The 20,031-nt window shown below is 46.9% G+C and overlaps 1 protein-coding gene across 3 annotated transcripts in view; it reads right to left on the bottom strand.

Annotated features, from left to right (window-relative positions):
• METTL17 (methyltransferase like 17) overlaps positions 1–20,031 on the bottom strand; it is a 97,671-nt gene that overhangs the window by 22,023 nt on the left and 55,617 nt on the right. For all 3 annotated transcript variants that reach the window (XM_029614940.1, XM_029614942.1, XM_029614941.1), the window contains exon 9: positions 7,270–7,377. In XM_029614940.1, coding sequence (XP_029470800.1) covers positions 7,270–7,377 — 108 coding nt within the window. The remainder of the gene's footprint in view (positions 1–7,269; positions 7,378–20,031) is intronic.

Raw genomic sequence — 20,031 nt, 5'->3', positions numbered from 1 at the left:
TCTTGCCGAAATGGCAGTTGCAGACACTCTAGTGGAGGTGTCGAAGATATCGTAAGCTGTTCTTATCTCATGCTTTCCTGCCTCAAACCCCTTGTTGACAAGGATTTGAAGATGTTCTTTGAATTGGTCAGGCAGGGTTTCAGAGAAGTCCTGTATTTGCTTGAAAATGACCCTATTGTATTGGGTCATATACAGCTGGTAAGAAGCAATTCTGGAGAGGAGCATGGCTCCTTGGAACACTTGTCGACCAATATTGTCTAGGAACTTGTGTTCCTTGACCGGAGGGGTAGAGGAGTGTGGTTTCGTCCTTTTTGCTTTCTTTTGAGCTGATTCTACCACAACTGAGTGGTGGTCAAGCTGAGATTTTTGAAAGCCAGGGGCTGGCTGTACCAGATAAGTAGTGTCAGCCTTTCTGTGTACTGGGGCAATGGATCCAGGGTTTTCCCAGTTCTTTTTGAGGAGGTCAAGAAGAACTTGATGAATGGGAATAGAAATGATCACTTTAGGGGCATCCAGGAATTGGAGAAGCTCCATTATCTGGTGCCTATCATCTTGCTCCGTCTGAAGCTGAAAAGGGACCAATTCTGACGTTTCCTTCACAAAATTAATGAGAGAGGTCCTCTGGAGGAGAATGCTTTCTACTTTCATTAGGAGAAGGAGGTGAAGGTAAATCATCGGTGTCTGTGGAAGTATCATCACCCCAGGTGTCATAAGGATCAGCAGGCTGACCTGTAGGACGAGAAGGGGGTTGGATACCCGAAGGGCCCGGCTGAGGCTCCGAAAAAAATCGAAGGAATCACAGAGGGCACAGTGGACGCCCTGAGGGGCATCGGTGCCGGCATCGAAGGCGCCTATGTGCGTATTGCTCCCGATGAATGAATCTGTGGCGAGGGACGAAATGGCATCGATGGCTGAGGCAATACCCCCGAAGGAGGAATGCAAAACTGTGCTTCTCCTCCCATGAAGGGGAGCGCACCAGAGCCATTGGAGACCCGGGAATCACCAGTGGAAGGGCAGTCATGAGCGCCTCCATCCGGGATAACAGCGGTGCCAGCGCTGCTGGAATCAGGTCGGTGACCGGTTCCACTCTCTGTGCTGGTGTCGGTGCCGGAGGAACCTGGAATCGTTGCATCGCCTTGTCGATGGCCTCCTGGACCAGCCGGTCCAGTTCTTCCCGTAGACCTGGGGCAATCAGCTCCGGCTCCGTGACGGAAGAGGGAGGCTGAGGCACAGTCGGAGGGACCACCTTTACAGGCGGAATTGCAACTCCCAAATCCCGATCGGGTGAGGGTGGCCTCGATGTCCCGGTTGCAGGAGTGGTCGGTGCCGTTCCTGGACAGGGCTTCTTCGATGGTGGCTCGGACGGTGGCGAGGTCGATGATTTCGCTCCCTCGACGGTCCGAGACTTACGATGCCGATGGTGATGTTTCTCCCTTCGATCCCCTCGATCTTGAGGGGGAGAAACGGGAATCGATGGCCGTGAAGACGTCGATGGAGGGCGGTCACCGGACGGTTGTCGATGGTGGTGCGACTTCGACTGTGCCGGTTCCGATGACTTCGATGCGATGGACGGCATCGGGGTGTGAGCACGGAAAAGGAGTCCCCATCTTCTCCATTCTGGCTTTGCGACCTTTTGGTGTCATAAGGGCACATTTGGTGCAAGTCAGGACATCATGCTCACGGCCTAAACACATTACACAGACTCCATGAGGGGCTGTGATAGACATGGTGCGAGCACAGTCCGGGCACCGACGAAAACCCGACGCCATGGCCATAGAAAAAAATCGAGCCGCGGTACGGTCGACGGCCAGTAGGCCGCGAGGGCCAAACTCGACGGTAATAGACGAAAAACGGTGAAAAACATTCTGGAGTACCGCGGCCTGAGAAAAGTTAGAGGAGGGACCCCTGTGAGGCAAAATAATTTTAAATAAGTCCATGAGGAAAATTCCTGTCAGGAATCTCTTCAGAGCTCCTAAACCGCGAGGCTACTGCTGCACGGAAAAAAGAAGACTGAAGGGGAACCCCTGCTGGCTGCAGGGTTGGTGCCATACTGGGCATGCCCAGTAGGGGCCAGACAAAGTTCTGGAAACTTTGACAGAAGTTTTCCATGATTGGGCTCCATCCTGATGATGTCACCCATATGTGAGGACTACCATCCTGCTTGTCCTGTGAGAAATTACTTACTTGAATTTTGTTTTCCTTAGTGTAGACAAATGGACTCAGGTCCAGTGGGTTTATGCTCCCCTGCCAGCAGATGGAGACAGAGCAAGCTGATGTCACAGTATATATAGCCCTGCAGTGACCCCAGCCTGCCAGTGTTCTCTTCAAAAGCAACTGTGGACAGACTAGCAAAAAAACTTGATTAAAAACAGGTAACAAGAACTGTACTCAACCAACCATAAACACTGAACTCATGTAAGATTCTAGGTACCCCAAGCTAGGGACTGGATAAACACTTACCAGTAATCCCTTGGGACCCACACAGGAGGACTATAGACACAACTCATTACGCAGCTGAGGGCGGGAAGCTGAGTCCACCTGTCCACACTAAGGAAAACGAAATTAACAGGTAAGTAATTTTTCCATTTCCTAGTGTGTAGACAGATGGACTCAGTACCAGTGGGATAGTCCAAAACTATTCGCCAACAGGGTGGGAGGCTGCCCACTGTCCAGTCAACACCGCACATACAAAGGCTGCATCCTTCCAGGCCTGCACATCCAGACGATAAAACCTGGAAAAAGTGTGTAAGGAGGACCATGTTGCAGCTCGGCAGATATCGACGGGAGAAAACAAACTAACCTCCGCCCATGACACTGCCTGAGTCCTAATGAATGAGCCCTAACCTGAGTAGGCAACAGCTTTCCAGCATCCACATATGCAGCTGTGACTACCTCCTTAATCCAGCGAGCTATGGCAGCCCGTGAAGCCGGAGTGCCTTACTTTCTTCCGCCATGGAGATCAAACAGGTGGTCCGTCTTTTGAAAAGGTTCAGATACCGCTCAAGGTGCTTGACATCCAAGGAGTAAAGAGAAGACACTCCTCCACATTCCTGACCTTATCCAGGGATGGCAAGGAAATCGGACTGATTCAAATAAAAAGTACAAGATACTTTGAGCAAGAAGGATGGAACAGTACGCAGCTGTAACGCCCCCGGAGTCACCCGAAGGAACGGCGCCCAACAAGGCAAGGCTTGCAGCTCAGAAATTCGACGTGCCGAACATATAGCAACCAGGAACACAGTCTTCAAGGTCAACAACCATAAGGAAAGGCGATGCAGCGGTTGGAATGTAGGGCCTGCCAAAAATTCCAGCACCAAGTTAAGACTCCACAAAGGAACTGGTAACCTCAAGGCCTCAATGGAGGCCAAAAATGCTTCACCCCTTCAAAAAGCGGCCACATCAAGATGAGATGACAATGAAACACCAGGCCTTTGAAACAGGCAAGAGACACAACCTACACCTTCAAGGAATTAAGGGCCAAGCCTGGTCAACCCATCCTGCAAAAATTCCAGAATAAGAGGGATCTTAGCTGAACGAGGAAGAACAGCCCACTCCACACACCAGGCCTCAAAAACTCTCCAAACCCGCACATAAGCCAAGGAAGTGGAGAACTTGCAAGTGTGGAGTAAGGTGGCAATCACCGCAGAGGAATAACCATGCTTTAACAGGCGAGCCTCTCAAGGGCCAAACTGTAAGACAGAATCAAATCTGCAAACCATGGACACCTGGGCCAGCCTGGCACCACCAGGAGTACTAGCCCCCTGTGTCCTTCGATGTTGCGAATTTTCCTGCCCAGCAAGGGCTGCTGAGGAAAGGCAAAAAGCAATCTGTCTTCTGGCCAGACCTGTACAAGAGTGTCTATTCCCAGGGACCGCAGCTCTCTCCTGTGATTGCAGAATCGAGGAACCTTCGCATTTCGAGAAATCGCCAGCAGGTCTAGGAACGGAAGGTCTCAGCGATCCACAATCAGCTGACAACACCCACTCTCCTGGGTCCAGACTCTCCCTGCTGAGAAAGTCCGCTCTTATGTTTTCTTTTCCTGCAATGTGAGAAGCCGAGATCTTCTGCAAATGATCTTCCACCCATTCCATAAGCTAGTCTATTTCCTACAACACTTGCTGGCTCTCAGCTCCTCTCTGGCATCAATTACAGGGAAAAAACAAGTGTCTTTATGTAAGGAAACCAAAATGGGATTCTTCTTCGTCTCAGAAATAGCATCCGAACCAGGGACACCCAGCTGTTTCAAGGTCTGGGAAATTAGAGCCGGCAGTTCATCTCTATGAAAGAACCGCAATATGGTTCCAGCCCTGGAGGAATTTCCCCATCTTCCAGGGAATCGGGATCAACCTCATCATCAGTGCTATCTGGATTCCTGTCGGTAAAACCCGGAGGGAGCCGAGGTGAGCCCGGTGCTTAAGCATAAGACTGGCAGATTGAGGAGCCACCAGCTGAGGGTCCGACCAGACAGAAACGGGGGAAGCGGAGGACTGCGCCTAAAGAAAGGCTTGTAAGCCTTGAAAAAGAATTCTACTCAAGAAAAGCAGCTGGGTCCAAACTAAGGCCAGAAGGAACTGGAACTGGTCCTACAGAACTGCCCTCATTAGCAGTGGAGTCAGTCAAGAGAGAACCAAGATCTGGCGTTCCCCCCAGGCAAAGCCGTGTCCAATCCATCTTCAGAATGGGAATAGCCCGGCTTAGCAAAATCCGATGACGACAACTATTCCCTGAGCGTCTGAGCAGCACTGACACAGGTTAGAAGCCAAGTCAGGCTGAGAAGCCCTAATATGACAGGTAACACAAATAGGAAGCCACTTAGGCTTCTTGCTTACCAGCGCCATCACTGCAGTAAGCGTGCGTCGGAATGGCACACGCTTAAAAAAAGAAGTGCGCTCAAAAATTAAGCACCTAGAAGAAAGCGCGGCCAAGCATATGCGCATTGCACACATCGATGACCTGTAGAGGGCAGCAGCATACATACAAGAGCATGTGAAATCGACCACCATGGCTTACCATGTGGCATGCAGGAACAAAACCTAAGTGCGGGGCCTAGCACACTGGGGGCCACGCAACCTGCCCGGCTGCCCAATTCCTCAACCCCAACGAACATCAGTATGGCGCCCAAGAACGGAGACCGGAAGAAGTCCTGAAATTCCTCTAGTGGTCTCAGAGGTTAAAATTGTCTTTTTTTTTTTTTTTTTTAACCTTACCTGAGCTCAGCGCTTACTGTCTGAGTACTGAAACGGTCTCCAGCTGCAGGGGGAGAGGGCATCTGTCATTACCGCTGTGCTCAGCCTCCAGCACTTGCTGCCTTTCAGCTGAACTAGCAGCTAAATCCATGCTGGGAAACCCAGCTATGGGACAAAGGAACATCTCTGAGGGACTACGGAAATCAACTCAGGAATTCTCAACTGGGGGAGGGACCTTTAGGTATCGCTGCAGGGGAGCGGGGCTTTCTTTTCCTGAATCTAGAATTTCATATTTTTCCTTCCAAAAAGCTCGAAGCAATCCCCATAGGGAGCTGCATGTCCACCATCTGCTGGAGACTGAGAATACTGGCAGGCTGGGGTCACTGCAGGGCTATATAACCTGTGATGTCAGCTTGCTCAGTCTCCATCTGCTGGCAGGGGAGCATAAACCCACTGGTCCTGAGTTCATCTGTCTACACGCCAAGAAATTGGAGAAACTGCAAGAGGACCTTGCAAAACTGGGAGACTAGACATGCAAATGTCAAATGAAATTTAATGTGGACAGGTGCAAAGTGATGCACGTAGGGAAGAGTAACCCAAATTATGGCTACAAAATGCAAGGTTCCACATTAGGAGTCACCACTCAGGAAAAGATTCTAGGCATCGTTGATAACATGTTGAAATCTTATGCTTAGTGTGCAGCAGCAGCAGCAGCCAAGAAATCAAATTGAATGCTAGGGATTATTAGTAAAGGAATTGAGAATAAAACAGAATATCATAATGCCTCTGTATCACTCCATGGTGCGACCTCATTTTGAATACTGTGAGGTAAGGAGGTTACAGCTTCCCTGCCAGTAGCCATTTTATGTAGTGATGGAGAGGCCATTTTGGATGTTTTGATTCTGTGATGCCACAAAAGTCACTTCTGTGTTGCTTTACTACTGATAATAGTGAGAAAGTGACAAAAGTCTTCAAAAACATATTTTTCTCACTCTTTCTCTTTCCTTTTCAAGTGCATTCATATATGCAGTCAAAAGATTTGGAATCCAATTCTCCCATTGATAGTTGCTGCTGGGTTTTTTTTTTTTTATATAGATCTAGAAAGATTTTTATTTTTATGGAAAAGTATTACTATAATTACACTCATGAACTACTAAGAAACACTTGCCACTTTTTTCTTAATTTTCAAACACTCCAGCAGGACAAAACCTCAGGCATTCCAGTAAGGAAGAATAGTTGTACACAAACTGTCCCCATAAAGCTTTTCATGAAAAGAAATTAAGTTTTTGAAGACTTTTGTCACTTTTTCACTGTTTTTAATAATCCATGTTTGTTTACATGATTTAGGTGGATATATCAGGTTCTTTTTTTGAGCAGTTTCTGATTTACTACTGGACAAGATTACCTTAGAGTAAGTATTTGGAAGAAGCAGCAATTTCACTTGCAGAGCTCATTTGTTGGCTTGCTCTTCAGAGTGCAGGTCCCTTACACATTCAACCAGCAGTAGGTGCTCTAGCAGCACCTTCAATTTGGTCTTTTAGTCCAAATGAAAAGCAGTTTCTGGAATAACACCAATCTGTTACAGACCAGAGAAAAAAGTTACCCAGCAGGCTGTCCTCCTGTGCTTCCAAGGCAGCTCTGTTTAGATCACATTCCAGAGTTATGTTTCTAGCTGTGAACAGCAGCTAGTGATGCGATTTTAGTAGTCATAATGATCTGTGCTGGCATTACTCTTAATTTTTATTGCCACAATAACTGGGCAAGGATAATTCCAGTAATGCTGTCAAAAATCGCTTTAACTTACAAAGAAGCATGGCATGTCAAGAGTTTCTGTACCCTCTGCTGCGAGGATTTCAAGGGATAAATTATTATAGCATTACCTTGCTGTTGCTTGCATGGCTAAAGAAAAGTGAACTCCAGAATCAGCACATGTAGACACATTACACACTCACACGAAGCCTGTAAAGATTCACAGGCACAACACAGACTCTCTCCCCAGAATATCATAGCTGAGATCCGGACTCAGCCTTGATTAGCCTGTTTCCTCAGAATTTCTAGAATGGCTGCTGGATGTGGTACTCACCAGGAAACCATTGGTTTTTCTCCAGAGAGTCTCCACAGTACTAATTCGATGTGACCTACTCGGTAATTCATTTAGAGAGTAAGCAGAGACCACAAGGTCAAACTTCACCTGCAAGAAATAAGATGAAAAAAAAAAGTTAAGAAGACATAAGACATAAGAGACATAAGAAAATGCCATACTGGGTCAGACCAAGGGTCCATCAAGCCCAGCATCCTGTTTCCAACAGTGGCCAATCCAGGCCACAAGAACCTGGCAAGTACCCAAAAACTAAGTCTATTCCATGTAACCATTGCTAATGGCAGTGGCTATTCTCTAAGTGAACTTAATAGCAGGTAATGGACTTCTCCTCCAAGAACTTATCCAATCCTTTTTTAAACACAGCTATACTAACTGCACGAACCACATTCTCTGGCAACAAATTCCAGAGTTTAATTGTGCGTTGAGTAAAAAAGAACTTTCTCCGATTAGTTTTAAATGTGCCCCATGCTAACTTCATGGAGTGTCCCCTAGTCCTTCTACTATCCGAAAGAGTAAATAACCGATTCACATCTACCCGTTCTAGACTTCTCATGATTTTAAACACCTCTATCATATCCCCCCTCAGTCGTCTCTTCTCCAAGCTGAAAAGTCCTAACCTCTTTAGTCTTTCCTCATAGGGGAGTTGTTCCATTCCCTTATCATTTTGGTAGCCCTTCTCTGTACCTTCTCCATCGCAATTATATCTTTTTTGAGATGCGGCGACCAGAATTGTACACAGTATTCAAGGTGCGGTCTCACCATGGAGTGATACAGAGGCATTATGACATTTTCCGTTTTATTCATCATTCCTTTTCTAATAATTCCCAACATTCTGTTTGCTTTTTGACTGCCGCAGCACACTGAACCGACGATTTCAATGTGTTATCCACTATGACACCTAGATCTCTTTCTTGGGTTGTAGCACCTAATATGGAACCCAACATCGTGTAATTATAGCATGGGTTATTTTTCCCTATATGCATCACCTTGCACTTATCCACATTAAATTTCATCTGCCATTTGGATGCCCAATTTTCCAGTCTCACAAGGTCTTCCTGCAATTTATCACAATCTGCTTGTGATTTAACTACTCTGCACAATTTTGTGTCATCTGCAAATTTGATTATCTCACTCGTCGTATTTCTTTCCAGATCATTTATAAATATATTGAACAGTAAGGGTCCCAACTAATTCAAATAACCACAGCTGGTAAAAATAGTTTAATATAGGGTGGCCCATGGAAAAGTAGCCTGCCTCCAATGCACTGGTATTGGAGGCGGGCTACTTTTCCCATGGGCCATCCTGTACTAACCCATATAAACCACCTACTACTCCAATGCCATACTACAGAATTTAGCATCAAATTAATAAATGATCAATATTAAAATATAGAGACCGCCATACATGGACTCCATTACATATATTGATTCTTTGAACAGGTCCCCAATATAATCATCAGTCTCTTTCACATCAATTATGTAACATTTTTTATGCACTATAAAGGAAAATTAGTTTTTCTTTTTTTTTTTCTTTAGGGTTTTTGAAGAAATAACCATAGTACAACAATAGAACAATACCTAAGAACAGATAGGTGTTTGGTAGAGACATAATAAGCTAATACATAGTAAAACAAACTCCAAAATTACAACTGAACCACGAACTGAGAGGCTTACATCATAAGCGTACATGGTTGACAGCACAATTTCACCTAGTTTTTGCATTCATATTTCCCCAATAGTATACCCTCCCTCCCCCACCACACCCTTCCCCTACCTCCCATCCCCTAACTAACTAACAGCTGGGAGACCATTCGCCAAAAGAGAAAATACTGTCACCCATAGGGTCATGGGTGGTAGAATACCAATACGAATGATGTACCAGGGTGCCAGTCCTTTAATCCCATACCTTTTATCCCAAAAGGAATCAAATTGTCCTAGTGTATATACCAGGTACCCAGGCTTCATAAGCTTGCCAATGTTTCTGAAACCGAGGCAAGCATATATGTCTTATAGATGTTAAATATTCCAAATAGTGGATCTTTTCAAGTTTCTGAACTACTTGCTGTCGAGTTGGCACCTCTAACTGTTTCCAGCCTTTAGCAATTTCTGTCTTAGCCGCAGTCAGTATTTGTGTGATTAAATAAAAATGGTCCAACGTCCCTTCTGTTGTTTGTATATTCAATAAAAACAGTGCTGGATGTGGGCTTAAGCTTGTGTGTGTTATGGTGAGGATGAGGTCTGCAATATCCACCCAAAAGGCAGTAATTTTGGGGCAGATCCACCTCATGTAAAAATATGTGCCTGTTTCACCACATTGCCTCCAGCAACAACTATCCCATTTATCTGAAAATTTATGTAGTTTAGAAGGGATGATATGCCAACGATATAGTACTTTATATCCCTGTTCCAACAAAGAGGCTGAAATAGAGCACTGCTTAATCCTCAGGAAGCCTTCTCGCAAGTACTGAGGAGCACTCAATGCTGGTATATCCGCCTCCCAGCGCTTTATATGAGCGGGAGGCATCGGAGGATCGCCTTTAAGCAACATGTATATTTTTTTAAAGAACCTTAACCAGGGACTCAGCCTTATCACAAAAACCCTCAAACAGTGATTTGCCCCTTAGGTGGTCACTTCTGACTTGAGGCTGCGCCATATAGTGTCTGATTTGCAAGTAAAAGTAATAATCATTGGGTGGTAAGCCATATTGAGTCATCAGTTCTGCAAAATCCCCGATTACGCCACCCTTTAGAAAATGTCCCTATTGAGAACAACACCCTCTGCCCACTGCCGGGCCAACGCTAGAGAATGACCTGGGAGGAACCCTTTATGAAAAAAGATCGGTGTACTAAATAAAATCGGACAGACCGGAGATTCAAAATGCTGCACCTACAGTCATACATACTCTAGCACTTTGGGATAAATGTAAGCAAAGACTAGTAGGCAATCGGTCGTTTTTCTCTCTCGCTGGAAACCGGTTTCCCCAGGACTATCAACTCGTTCTTCCACTCCCCCAGTTCGCCAGGGACAGCTTCTTGTGGTGGCTGGATCCACTCCATCTCACACAGGGTGTGCCCCTTGAGGTTCCAGACTGGGTGGTGGTCACCACAGATGCCAGCCTGATCGGCTGGGGGGAGTCTGCCAGTCGAGATCTGCCCAAGGTCTATGGACAAAGTCCCAAGCCACGTGGCCCATCAATCGCCTGGAGACAAGGGCAGTGCGTCTGGCACTGGAGCAATTTCTCCCGCTCGTTCAACATCAGGCGGTCAGGATATTGTCAGACAACGTGACCACAGTGGCGTACATAAACAGACAGGGAGGCACAAGGAGTCAGCACGTCTCCCTGGAAACAGATCTTCTGATGTCTTGGGCGGAGAGAAATCTCTCCCACCTGGCAGCCTCACACATTGCCGGGTGGACAATATCCAAGCGGACTTCCTGAGTCGACAAAGTCTGGACCCCAGAGAGTGGGAGCTCTCAGAGAAGGCGATGAGGCTCCTCCCATCTAGACCTTATGGCCACTTCTCACAACACCAAGGCGCTGCAATTCTTCAGCTGCAGAAGGGACCACGGCGCAGAAGGAGTAGACGAGCTGGTCCTCCCTTGGCCTCCCCATCTCCTACTCTACGTGTTCCCACCGTGGCCACTAGTGGGCAAGGTCCTCTGAAGAATAGAGATACACCAGGGTCCGGTGATTCTCGTAGCGCTGGAATGGCCATGTCGGCCGTGATTTGCGGACCTGATCAACCTAGCGGTGGACGGACTGCTCCGCCTGCGACACTTGCCGCGGCTCCTAAACCAAGGACCAGTATTTTTCGACCAGGCAGAACACTTCTGTCTTGCGGCATGGCTTTTGAAAGGAGGCGGCTCCATCACCGGGGGTACCCGGATGCTGTAGTCACGACTCTCCTCAAAGCTAGGAAGACATCCATCTCCATCGCTTATGTGCGAGTCTGGCACGTCTTTGAGGCCTGGTGCTCTTCGCATTCTACATGCCCGAGGTCGGCTTCTGTGCCTCAGATCCTCCAGTTTCTTCAGGACGGTTTGGACAAAGGATTGGCCTACAATTCCTTGCGGGTCCAAGTCGTGGCCCTGGGGTCCTTAGTTCATTTACAGGAACACATGCCTTTGTCCTCTCACCCTGACGTAGTTCGTTTTCTTCGAGGGGTAAAGCACTTAAGGCCTCCGATCCAGACTCCTTGTCCCACCTGGAGCCTCAATTTAGTCCTTCGATCCCTGGCAGGACCTCCCTTTGAACCCCTACGTGCCTCTACCCTCAAGGACCTCACGCTCAAGGCGGTCTTCTTGGTGGCCATCTGCTCTGCTCGCCGAGTCTCCGAACTGCAAGCATTATCATGCAGGGAACCCTACCTCCGTTTCACCGAATCCAGGGTGTCATTACGCACAGTGCCTTCATTTCTCCCTAAGGTGGTTTCGACCTTTCACTTGAATCAGATGGTAGAATTGCCCTCCTTCTCTGAGGAGGACTCACGGGATCTCCGAAAACTTGATGTTAAGCGCACACTGATTCGATACCTGGAGGTCACCAATGACTTTAGTCTTTCCGATCATCTCTTTGTCCTCTGGTCGGGACCACGGAAAGGGTCTAAGGCAACAAAGACAACCATCGCTTGCTGGCTCAAGGAGGCAATTGTGGCGTCATATATAGGGGTGGGTAGACAGCCCCCACTGGGGGTCAAGGCCCATTCTCTCCGATCTCAGGCTGCGTCCTGGGCGGAAAGTCAATCCGTTGTACTTGATAACAGTTCCAGTTTGTGTGTAGGTTCTAGTTAGATTTTTTACCCATACTCAGTGGGTTTTTATGCCTTGATCCACCATCATTTTGGTAGCTCTATGGCTTTGATATTCTCTATACTGAGATTCCACAGAGGGTGCACTGGCTTATAGGACAGTACCCTCAGAAGCTTTGTTCTGACTCCATCTGCTGGATGGGGGACATAACCCACCATCTGGACTGATCCATGGTACTACAGGAATGAAAATTAGCAGGTAAGAAGTAATTTTCTTATTTACATATCCTGCTGTAATTTCCCCAATTTCGGTAAGTTAATATCAGACAAGTAGGCCTGGGTATCGCTCTGCAAAATGGCCATTCGTTTAGAGTAGAGTTGTTGGTAAAATTGGGTGAAGCGGTCCCTAATGGCCGCATTCTCCAACATAAGTTTCCCCTTTTCATTTTGGATTTTAAGTATTTGATTAAGACTCATTCTAGCTTTGAGGTGTCTAACTAGCAACCTGCCCGCTTTGTTACCCATCTCGTAATAGTCTTGTTTTGCTCTATCTAGTTGGTGCGCTATAGTCCCCACATCTAATTTTTCTAGGTCTTTCCATAAACTTTTCAGTTGAGAGCATACCTGGGGGTCAGGATGTCGCTTGTTTCGAATTTCCAATTTACCTAGTTGTTGAAGGATAGTAAATCTCCGGCTCTCTCTCTCCTTTTTTACATGAGTGGCTTGCGCAATTAGCTTGCCTCTCACTACCGCTTTAAAGCAGTCCCATACCGTTGTGGGAGATACTTCCCCATTGTAATTCTCCTCTAGATATCATTCCATCTCCTGGTGTAACTGAAGTTCGTACTGACTATCCTCCAGCATGCTCTCATTGAGTTTCCAGAATCATTCCCCACCCTGGTCTCCCAGGCCATGGAGAGAGATTCGAATTGCCGTGTGGTCTGACCACGTGATCACGTCAATACCGGCTTCCTTTACAAAATTAATCAAGGTTTTATCTACTAAAAACATGTCTATCCTAGAATATGATCCATGGACCAATGAAAAGAAAGTATAGTCCCTCTCTGAGGTGTGAATATGGCGCCAAATATCCACCAAGTCCCAATCCCTCATAAAGTTCCTTAGACTTTTTCTATGTACTTTAGAATTAGCGGAGCTGCTCGTACTGGTATCTAAATAAGGATAGCATGGCAAATTAAAATCTCCACCAACAATCAACATTCCCTCTGCCCATTGCCTCATGACTGCAGCGATTTTGTCTATAAAGGGACCTTGGCCAGTGTTGGGTGCATAAATATTTAACAACATATACACTTGGTGACCAATTTTAATTTTTAGGAGTAGGTATCTACCTTCCAGCTACCGAACCACCATCTGCACATCTGTCAGATTTTTTGAAAAGAGAATGCCAACCCCACTGTATTTACCTTTGACCGTGGCAGCAGCATAATACTGTACTGGAAAATTATGGGAAATCATGAATTTCTCATGCCGTTTTCTTAAATGTGTTTCTTGACAGAACAGAATATCTGTTTTAGCATTGAGGGCATCTTGTAATAGACGTTTGCATTTATATGATTGTAAGCCCTTAGCATTCCATGATAACACTAATTGTTCCCGCCATATTAGGTATCACACCCAATACTCTTCAGTACTGTACACCATTCAAACAAAAAATACATAAACCACTCCTTCCCCCAAGCACTCCCAACCTCCCCTAAACCATAAAGTACTCTCCCCCCACATCTGCTGTACGAAGAATGGTCACTCAGAGCCCCCTAGGAATCTGAACCCGACCTCTCATTTTCTGATATCCATACTGGTATGACACTGACTACAGCTATAAAGCCTGCACTTAAATATGTCCATTGTCTGCAGATATATTCATAGTACATATGAAGACTCAGATGTCCACGAACCTCCAACTACTAAGGAAGAAGACTGTTCTTGGAGTGGCTTATAGTGCTGCCACTTCCAACTATTGGGATCAGAAGATGGGGTAGATCCCTCCGAATTCCGGCGCAGTCTCTTTCCTCCAGATTGCACTCGCTGCCAGCGCTGGGGGTTACCCCTCCGGTCCTGCTCTGCAAACTGCGAAGTATCCACTCTGCCTGGTATCACCATCCTAGCGTCAGCAAGGATTTTCCTAGCTTCCTCCACAGTCTTTACTCTGGATGTGGATCCTCTGATGGTGAAGGAGAGTCCAAAAGGGACTAGCCACTTATATCGCACATCCCCTTGTCGTAGTGCCGTCATGATTTCCTTAACTCCCTTCGCTTCCTTATTGTGTGGGCAGACAAGTCCTGAAAGACCTCAATGTTGTATCCCCGCCATATATCTTTCCGTTTGCGTGCTTGCACCATTACTCTCTCTTTCATCTGATACGAGTGGAAGCATACCACTATGTCTCGCGGTTGATTACCCCGTGGCTTAGCCAGAGCCTGGTGCGCTCTAAGAATATCTCAGATCGCTCTTCCGGGGGATTATTATCGTAATGGATTAACTCACAGATATCCTTAATACCACATTACAGTCTAAATATGCAGTTTTTTCGGGCACCCCCAGAACCGCAAGTTGCCCCGCCTCGAGCGTTTTCTAGGTCGTCAATCCATACCCGTAACTCAATGTTAGACTCCTGCAGATATTTCACCTCTTTTTGAAGGGACTGCTGTTGCTCTTCGATGTTGCCGACCCACTGCTCTGCTGCACCCACGCGGACTCCCAGCTCCTCATGGTCTTGACACAGCTCTGCTATCATTGCCTTAATCTCTTCCTTCATGGATCCCATCTCCGTTTTGAGATCCCCGAACCAGGCTTGAAAATCGCCGCGTGTAAGAGGAGGTGTATCGGCAGCCGATATTTAATGCGGGGGTACTTCACTCACCAGCTCCGGCGCAATCTCGCCGACATTTTCGCAGGCTTCTCCCTCCTCCAGCGCTGCTCCGGGAGGCTGCGACTTCGCGTTGTCAAAGGAAAAATGTTTTAAGTCAGCTATTTTCTTTCTGACTGACCACTTGGTTGTTTTTAGAGTCCCTTCAGCTAGTTTCGGTGCTTTGTTGGAGGTTCGGGTCGCTAAACGCTGCAGTTATTGAGGTCTGTTTCGGGAGCAAGTTCCCTAGGCGGCCATTCAGTGAAGTGACATCACTTCCTCCGGAAAATTAGTTTATCTGATAATTTTCGTTCCTGTAGTACCACAGATCAGACCAGACTCCTGGTTTTGCCCCCTCTCTAGCAGATGGAGACGTAGCAGTTCTCAAAACAAACTCCGCCTATAAATAGGCTGGTGCCGCCTACAGTCCGGCAGTATTACTCAATGTCAAAGCAGAATGGAACTATCAAAACCATCATAACTATATATAATAACAGAAACAAACTGAACATTGAAAATCTTTGTTGATCTGAAATAATGAAATAGATAAGAACAGAGTAGACTCTCCCTTTCTTCCATGTCTGACGAGTGGGACTCTGGACTGATCCGTGGTACTACAGGAATGAAATTTATCAGGTAAGAAACTAATTTTCCTTTCCCTGTATGTACCCGGATCAGTCCAGACTCCTGGGATGTACCAGAGCTTTCTTACCTGGGATGCGATCCGGAGATGCCCGCTCGAAGCACTCCCTCTCCAAATCCTCCTGAAACTGGAGCCTGGACATCCAATCTGTAAAGTCTCGCAAAAGTATGCCGAGATTTCCATGTAGCCGCCCTGCAAATTTCTTGCGGTGATATCATCTGACACTCTGCCCAAGATGCCGCTTGTGAACGAGTAGAGTGGGCAAGCAGATCCGTAGGAAGTGATTTACCACGAAGGAGATAGGCCGAACTAATAGCCTCCTTTAGCCAACGAGCTATAGTAGCTTTGGACGCCTGCTGACCTCATTTAGGACCGCTCCACAGCACAAAAAGATGGTCAGTCACATGAAACTCATTAGTAACTTCAAGGTAATGCAGCGAAGCTCTGCGAACGTCAAGTTTTTGTAAGTCGCTAACCAAAGGATCTGAACGGTTTAAGTCCGTGAAGGCCGGTAGCTCCACCGATTGGTTGACATGAAAAGAGGAAACCACTTTCGGCAAGAAAGATGGAACAGTCCTTAAAGAAATGCTCGAGTCCGAAATCCGCAAAAAGGGTTCTCTACAGGAAAGCGCCTGAAGTTCCGACACCCTACGAGCTGATGTAATGGCCACCAGAAAAATCACCTTTAAGGTAAGATCTTTTAGAATCTCTCTCTTCAAAGGTTCAAAAAGCGCTGAGCAAAGGGCAGTGAGGACTAAATTCAAACTCCACAACGGATAAGGACACCGAAGCGGAGGATGCAAGTGTTTTGCTCCCTTAAGAAACTGAATCACATCTGGATGTGCCACTAACGTTCACCCTGGATGGAACCATGCAAACAACCAAGTGCCGCAACCTGAACTCTGAGGGAACCTACATGACAACCCTTTAGAAAGACAGATTGTAAAAAAAACAGAGAATATCCAACACCAAGGCCCGGGTAGGTGCAACCTCATGGTCCAAACACCAAGACTCAAAACCTTTCCGTACTCTAACATATGTGAGATTGGTAGAAGCCTTACGCGATCGGAGAAGCGTAGCTACCACAGCCGGAGAATAGCCTTTGTGAGTTAACCTCTGCCTTTCAAAAGCCATGCCACTAGACAGAGGCGATAGACGACCTCCAAACAAATAGGCCCTTGAGGCAGCAGGTCTGGGAGAACCGGAAACTGCAGAGGACCGTCCACTGCGAGATTGAGAAGGTCCGCAAACCAGGGACGTCTCGCCCATTCTGGAGCTATCAGAATGACCTCCGTTGGATGGATCTCTACCCACCGGAGCACTTTGCTGATCAATGGCCAAGGTGGGAAGACATACAGCAGAACCTCGGTGGGTCAAGGCAACATTAGGGCATCTACCCCTTCTGCTGCTGTTTCTCTGCGACGAGCGTAGAACTTTGGCGCTTTGGCATTCTGAAAAGTTGCCATCAGGTGCAACCTGGGTGTGCCCCAAGCATCGCATATGAGTTGAAAGCCAGACTCTACCAGCTCCCAATCTCCAGGATCTAGACTGTGACGAATGAGAAAGTCTGCCTGCACATTGTCCACGCTGGCGATGTGAGATGCTGCTATGCCTACCAAGTTTAGCTCTGCCCAGCTGATCAACTGGCGAGCTTCTATTGCCACTGGTTGACTTCTGGTTCCTCCTTGGCAATTTATGTACGCCACAGTGGTCGCATTGTTTGAGAGAATTCTGACTGACTTGCCCTGGAGGAGAGGATGGAACGCTTGCAATGCTAACCATATAGCCCTGGCTTCCAATTGATTGATCAACCAGAGCGATTTGACGGGGGACCAAAGTCCCTGCACTGATTTTCTTTGGCATACCGCACCCCAACCTGAGAGACTGGGGTTTGTGGTGACCACTGTCCAGTGGGGCACCTCCAGGGGAACTCCTCGGGTTAAATTGTCCGTCACTAACCACCAATCGAGACTGGCTTGCGCTGTCTTCGTAAGCGGAAAAGGTAGATGAAAAAGCTCGGAGACTGGGTTCCATTGGGAAAGTAATGCGGACTGTAAAGGCCTCATATGAGCAAAGGCTAGTTCTAATGTTGAAGTCATCGACCTGAGAACCTGTAAATAATCTCTGACTCTGGGTAGGTGCTTGAGCATTAAACCTCGAACTTGGACTTGCAGCTTGGAGATGCTTTCCATGGTAAGAAATCTCTGCCTTGCTGAGTGTCAAAAAAAGCACCCAAATATTCCAACTGAGTGGGCTCCAGTTGGCTCTTGGCGAGATTGACCACCCAGCCTAGGGATTGCAGTAGCTGAAGTACTTTCTGAATTGCCTCCTGGGCAAGAGCTTTTGATTTCGCATGGATAAGCCAATCGTCCAAGTAAGGATGCACAGTAACTCCTCTCTGTGGAGATGGGCTGCCACCACCACCATCACCTTGGAATCTGGCCTGAGAGGAAAAGGAACCTCGGGATTTCAGCCTATCTTCTGGTAATCGATGAATCTTATTCTCACCCAGAGTTGGATCATATCTTCTACCTAGAAGATATGATCTACCTAGAAGATATGATCCAACTCTGGGTGAGAATAAGATTCATCGGTTACCAGAAGATAGGCTGAAATCCCGAGGTTCCTTTTCCTCTCAGGCCAGATTCAGAGGGAATCAAAGATTTCGCCCATCTAGACCGCCTGCAGCCCCTTTTCGGCAAGCTCCTAACAGGCAACAGACTTGGTCCCAGTCCTTTTGGGGCCTTCAATTTGGCAGACCTGGTAACTCCCAGTCTGCTTCCAGTGCAAAAGCATCACAATGAAGGGGCGCAGGTCCATTCGTCGGTGCCGGAGATAGGGGGCAGACTGTTCCTGTTATACGAGGAATGGACCAAAATAACGACGGAACAGTGGGTCCTTACTGTGATAAGAGACAGCTACGCTTTAGATTTTGCACGGCGTCCTCGGGACCAATTTCTAATTTCTCCCTGCAGTTATGAAACCAAAAGAGGAGCAATGCAGGACACTTTACAATGACTTCTGCAACTAGGAGCCATCGTCTCAGAGCCTCCAGAGGCAAGAAGGAAGGGCCGTTACTCCATTTACTTCATAGTGCCAAAAAAAAGAGGGATCTTTTTGGCCCATTCTGGATCTGAAGAGTGTAAACAGATGTCTCCAGGTTCCCCGGTTTCGCATGGAGACGCTTCAGTCAGTCATTGTCTCTGTTCACAAGGGAGAGTTTCTAGCATCCTTAGACCTCACGGAAGCATATCTTCACATAGGCATTCGGTCAGACCACCAGAGGTTTCTTCAGTTTTCAGTTCTGCATCAGCATTTTCAGTTTCGGGCTCTACCCTTCGGTCTGGCTACAGCACCCAGGACATTCACCAAAGGTGATGGTGGTGGTGGCAGCCCATCTCCACAGAGAGGAGTTACTGTGCATCCTTACTTGGATGATTGGCTTATCCATGCGAAATCAAAAGCTCTTGCCCAGGAGGCAATTCAGAAAGTACTTCAGCTACTGCAATCCCTAGGCTGGGTGGTCAATCTCGCCAAGAGCCAACTGGAGCCCACTCAGTTGGAATATTTGGGTGCTTTTTTTGACACTCAGCAAGGCAGAGATTTCTTACCATGGAAAGCATCTCCAAGCTGCAAGTCCAAGTTCGAGGTTTAATGCTCAAGCACCTACCCAGAGTCAGAGATTATTTACAGGTTCTCGGGTCGATGACTTCAACATTAGAACTAGCCTTTGCTCATATGAGGCCTTTACAGTCTGCATTACTTTCCCAATGGAACCCAGTCTCCGAGCTTTTTCATCTACCTTTTCTGCTTACGAAGACAGCGCAAGCTAGTTTCGATTGGTGGTTAGTGACGGACAATTTAACCCGAGGAGTTCCCCTGGAGGTGCCCCACTGGACAGTGGTCACCACAAACCCCAGTCTCTCAGGTTGGGGGAAAAGTAGTTTGCCTTTGAAGGGTCAATGGAGAAAGGTGAATAGTGGAATACAGGAATCTGTACTAGGACTGCTGCTCTTACCATACTCATAAGCGACCTAGAGATGGGAACAACAAATTTGCTGATGATGCAAAATTATTAAAAGTTTTAAATCACAAGAGGACCTTGCAAGTCTGGGTACCCAAATGGCAGATGACATTTAATGTGGACAAGTATAGAGTGATGCATGTAGGGAAGAGCAACCCAAATTATAGCTTACACGATGCAAAGTTCCACATTGGGAGTCACCACCCAGGAAAAGGATCTAGGTGAAATCATGGATAATATGTTGAATTCCTCTGCTCAGTGTGTGGCAGTGTTGGCCAGGAAAGCAAATAGCATGCTAGGAATCATTAGGAAAAGAATGGAGAATAAAACCGGAGAATATCAAAATACCTCTGTATCACTCCATAGTGTCACTGCACCTTAGAGTGTTATGCAAAGTTTTGGTCACCACATCTCAAAAAAAAAAAAAATAAATAAAAATGATAGCAGAATTAGAAAAGGT

The sequence above is a fragment of the Rhinatrema bivittatum genome, chromosome 8 (genome assembly GCF_901001135.1).
Source record: "Rhinatrema bivittatum chromosome 8, aRhiBiv1.1, whole genome shotgun sequence".
NCBI lineage: Eukaryota > Metazoa > Chordata > Amphibia > Gymnophiona > Rhinatrematidae > Rhinatrema > Rhinatrema bivittatum.
This window is presented reverse-complemented; position numbering and strand designations above follow the sequence as displayed.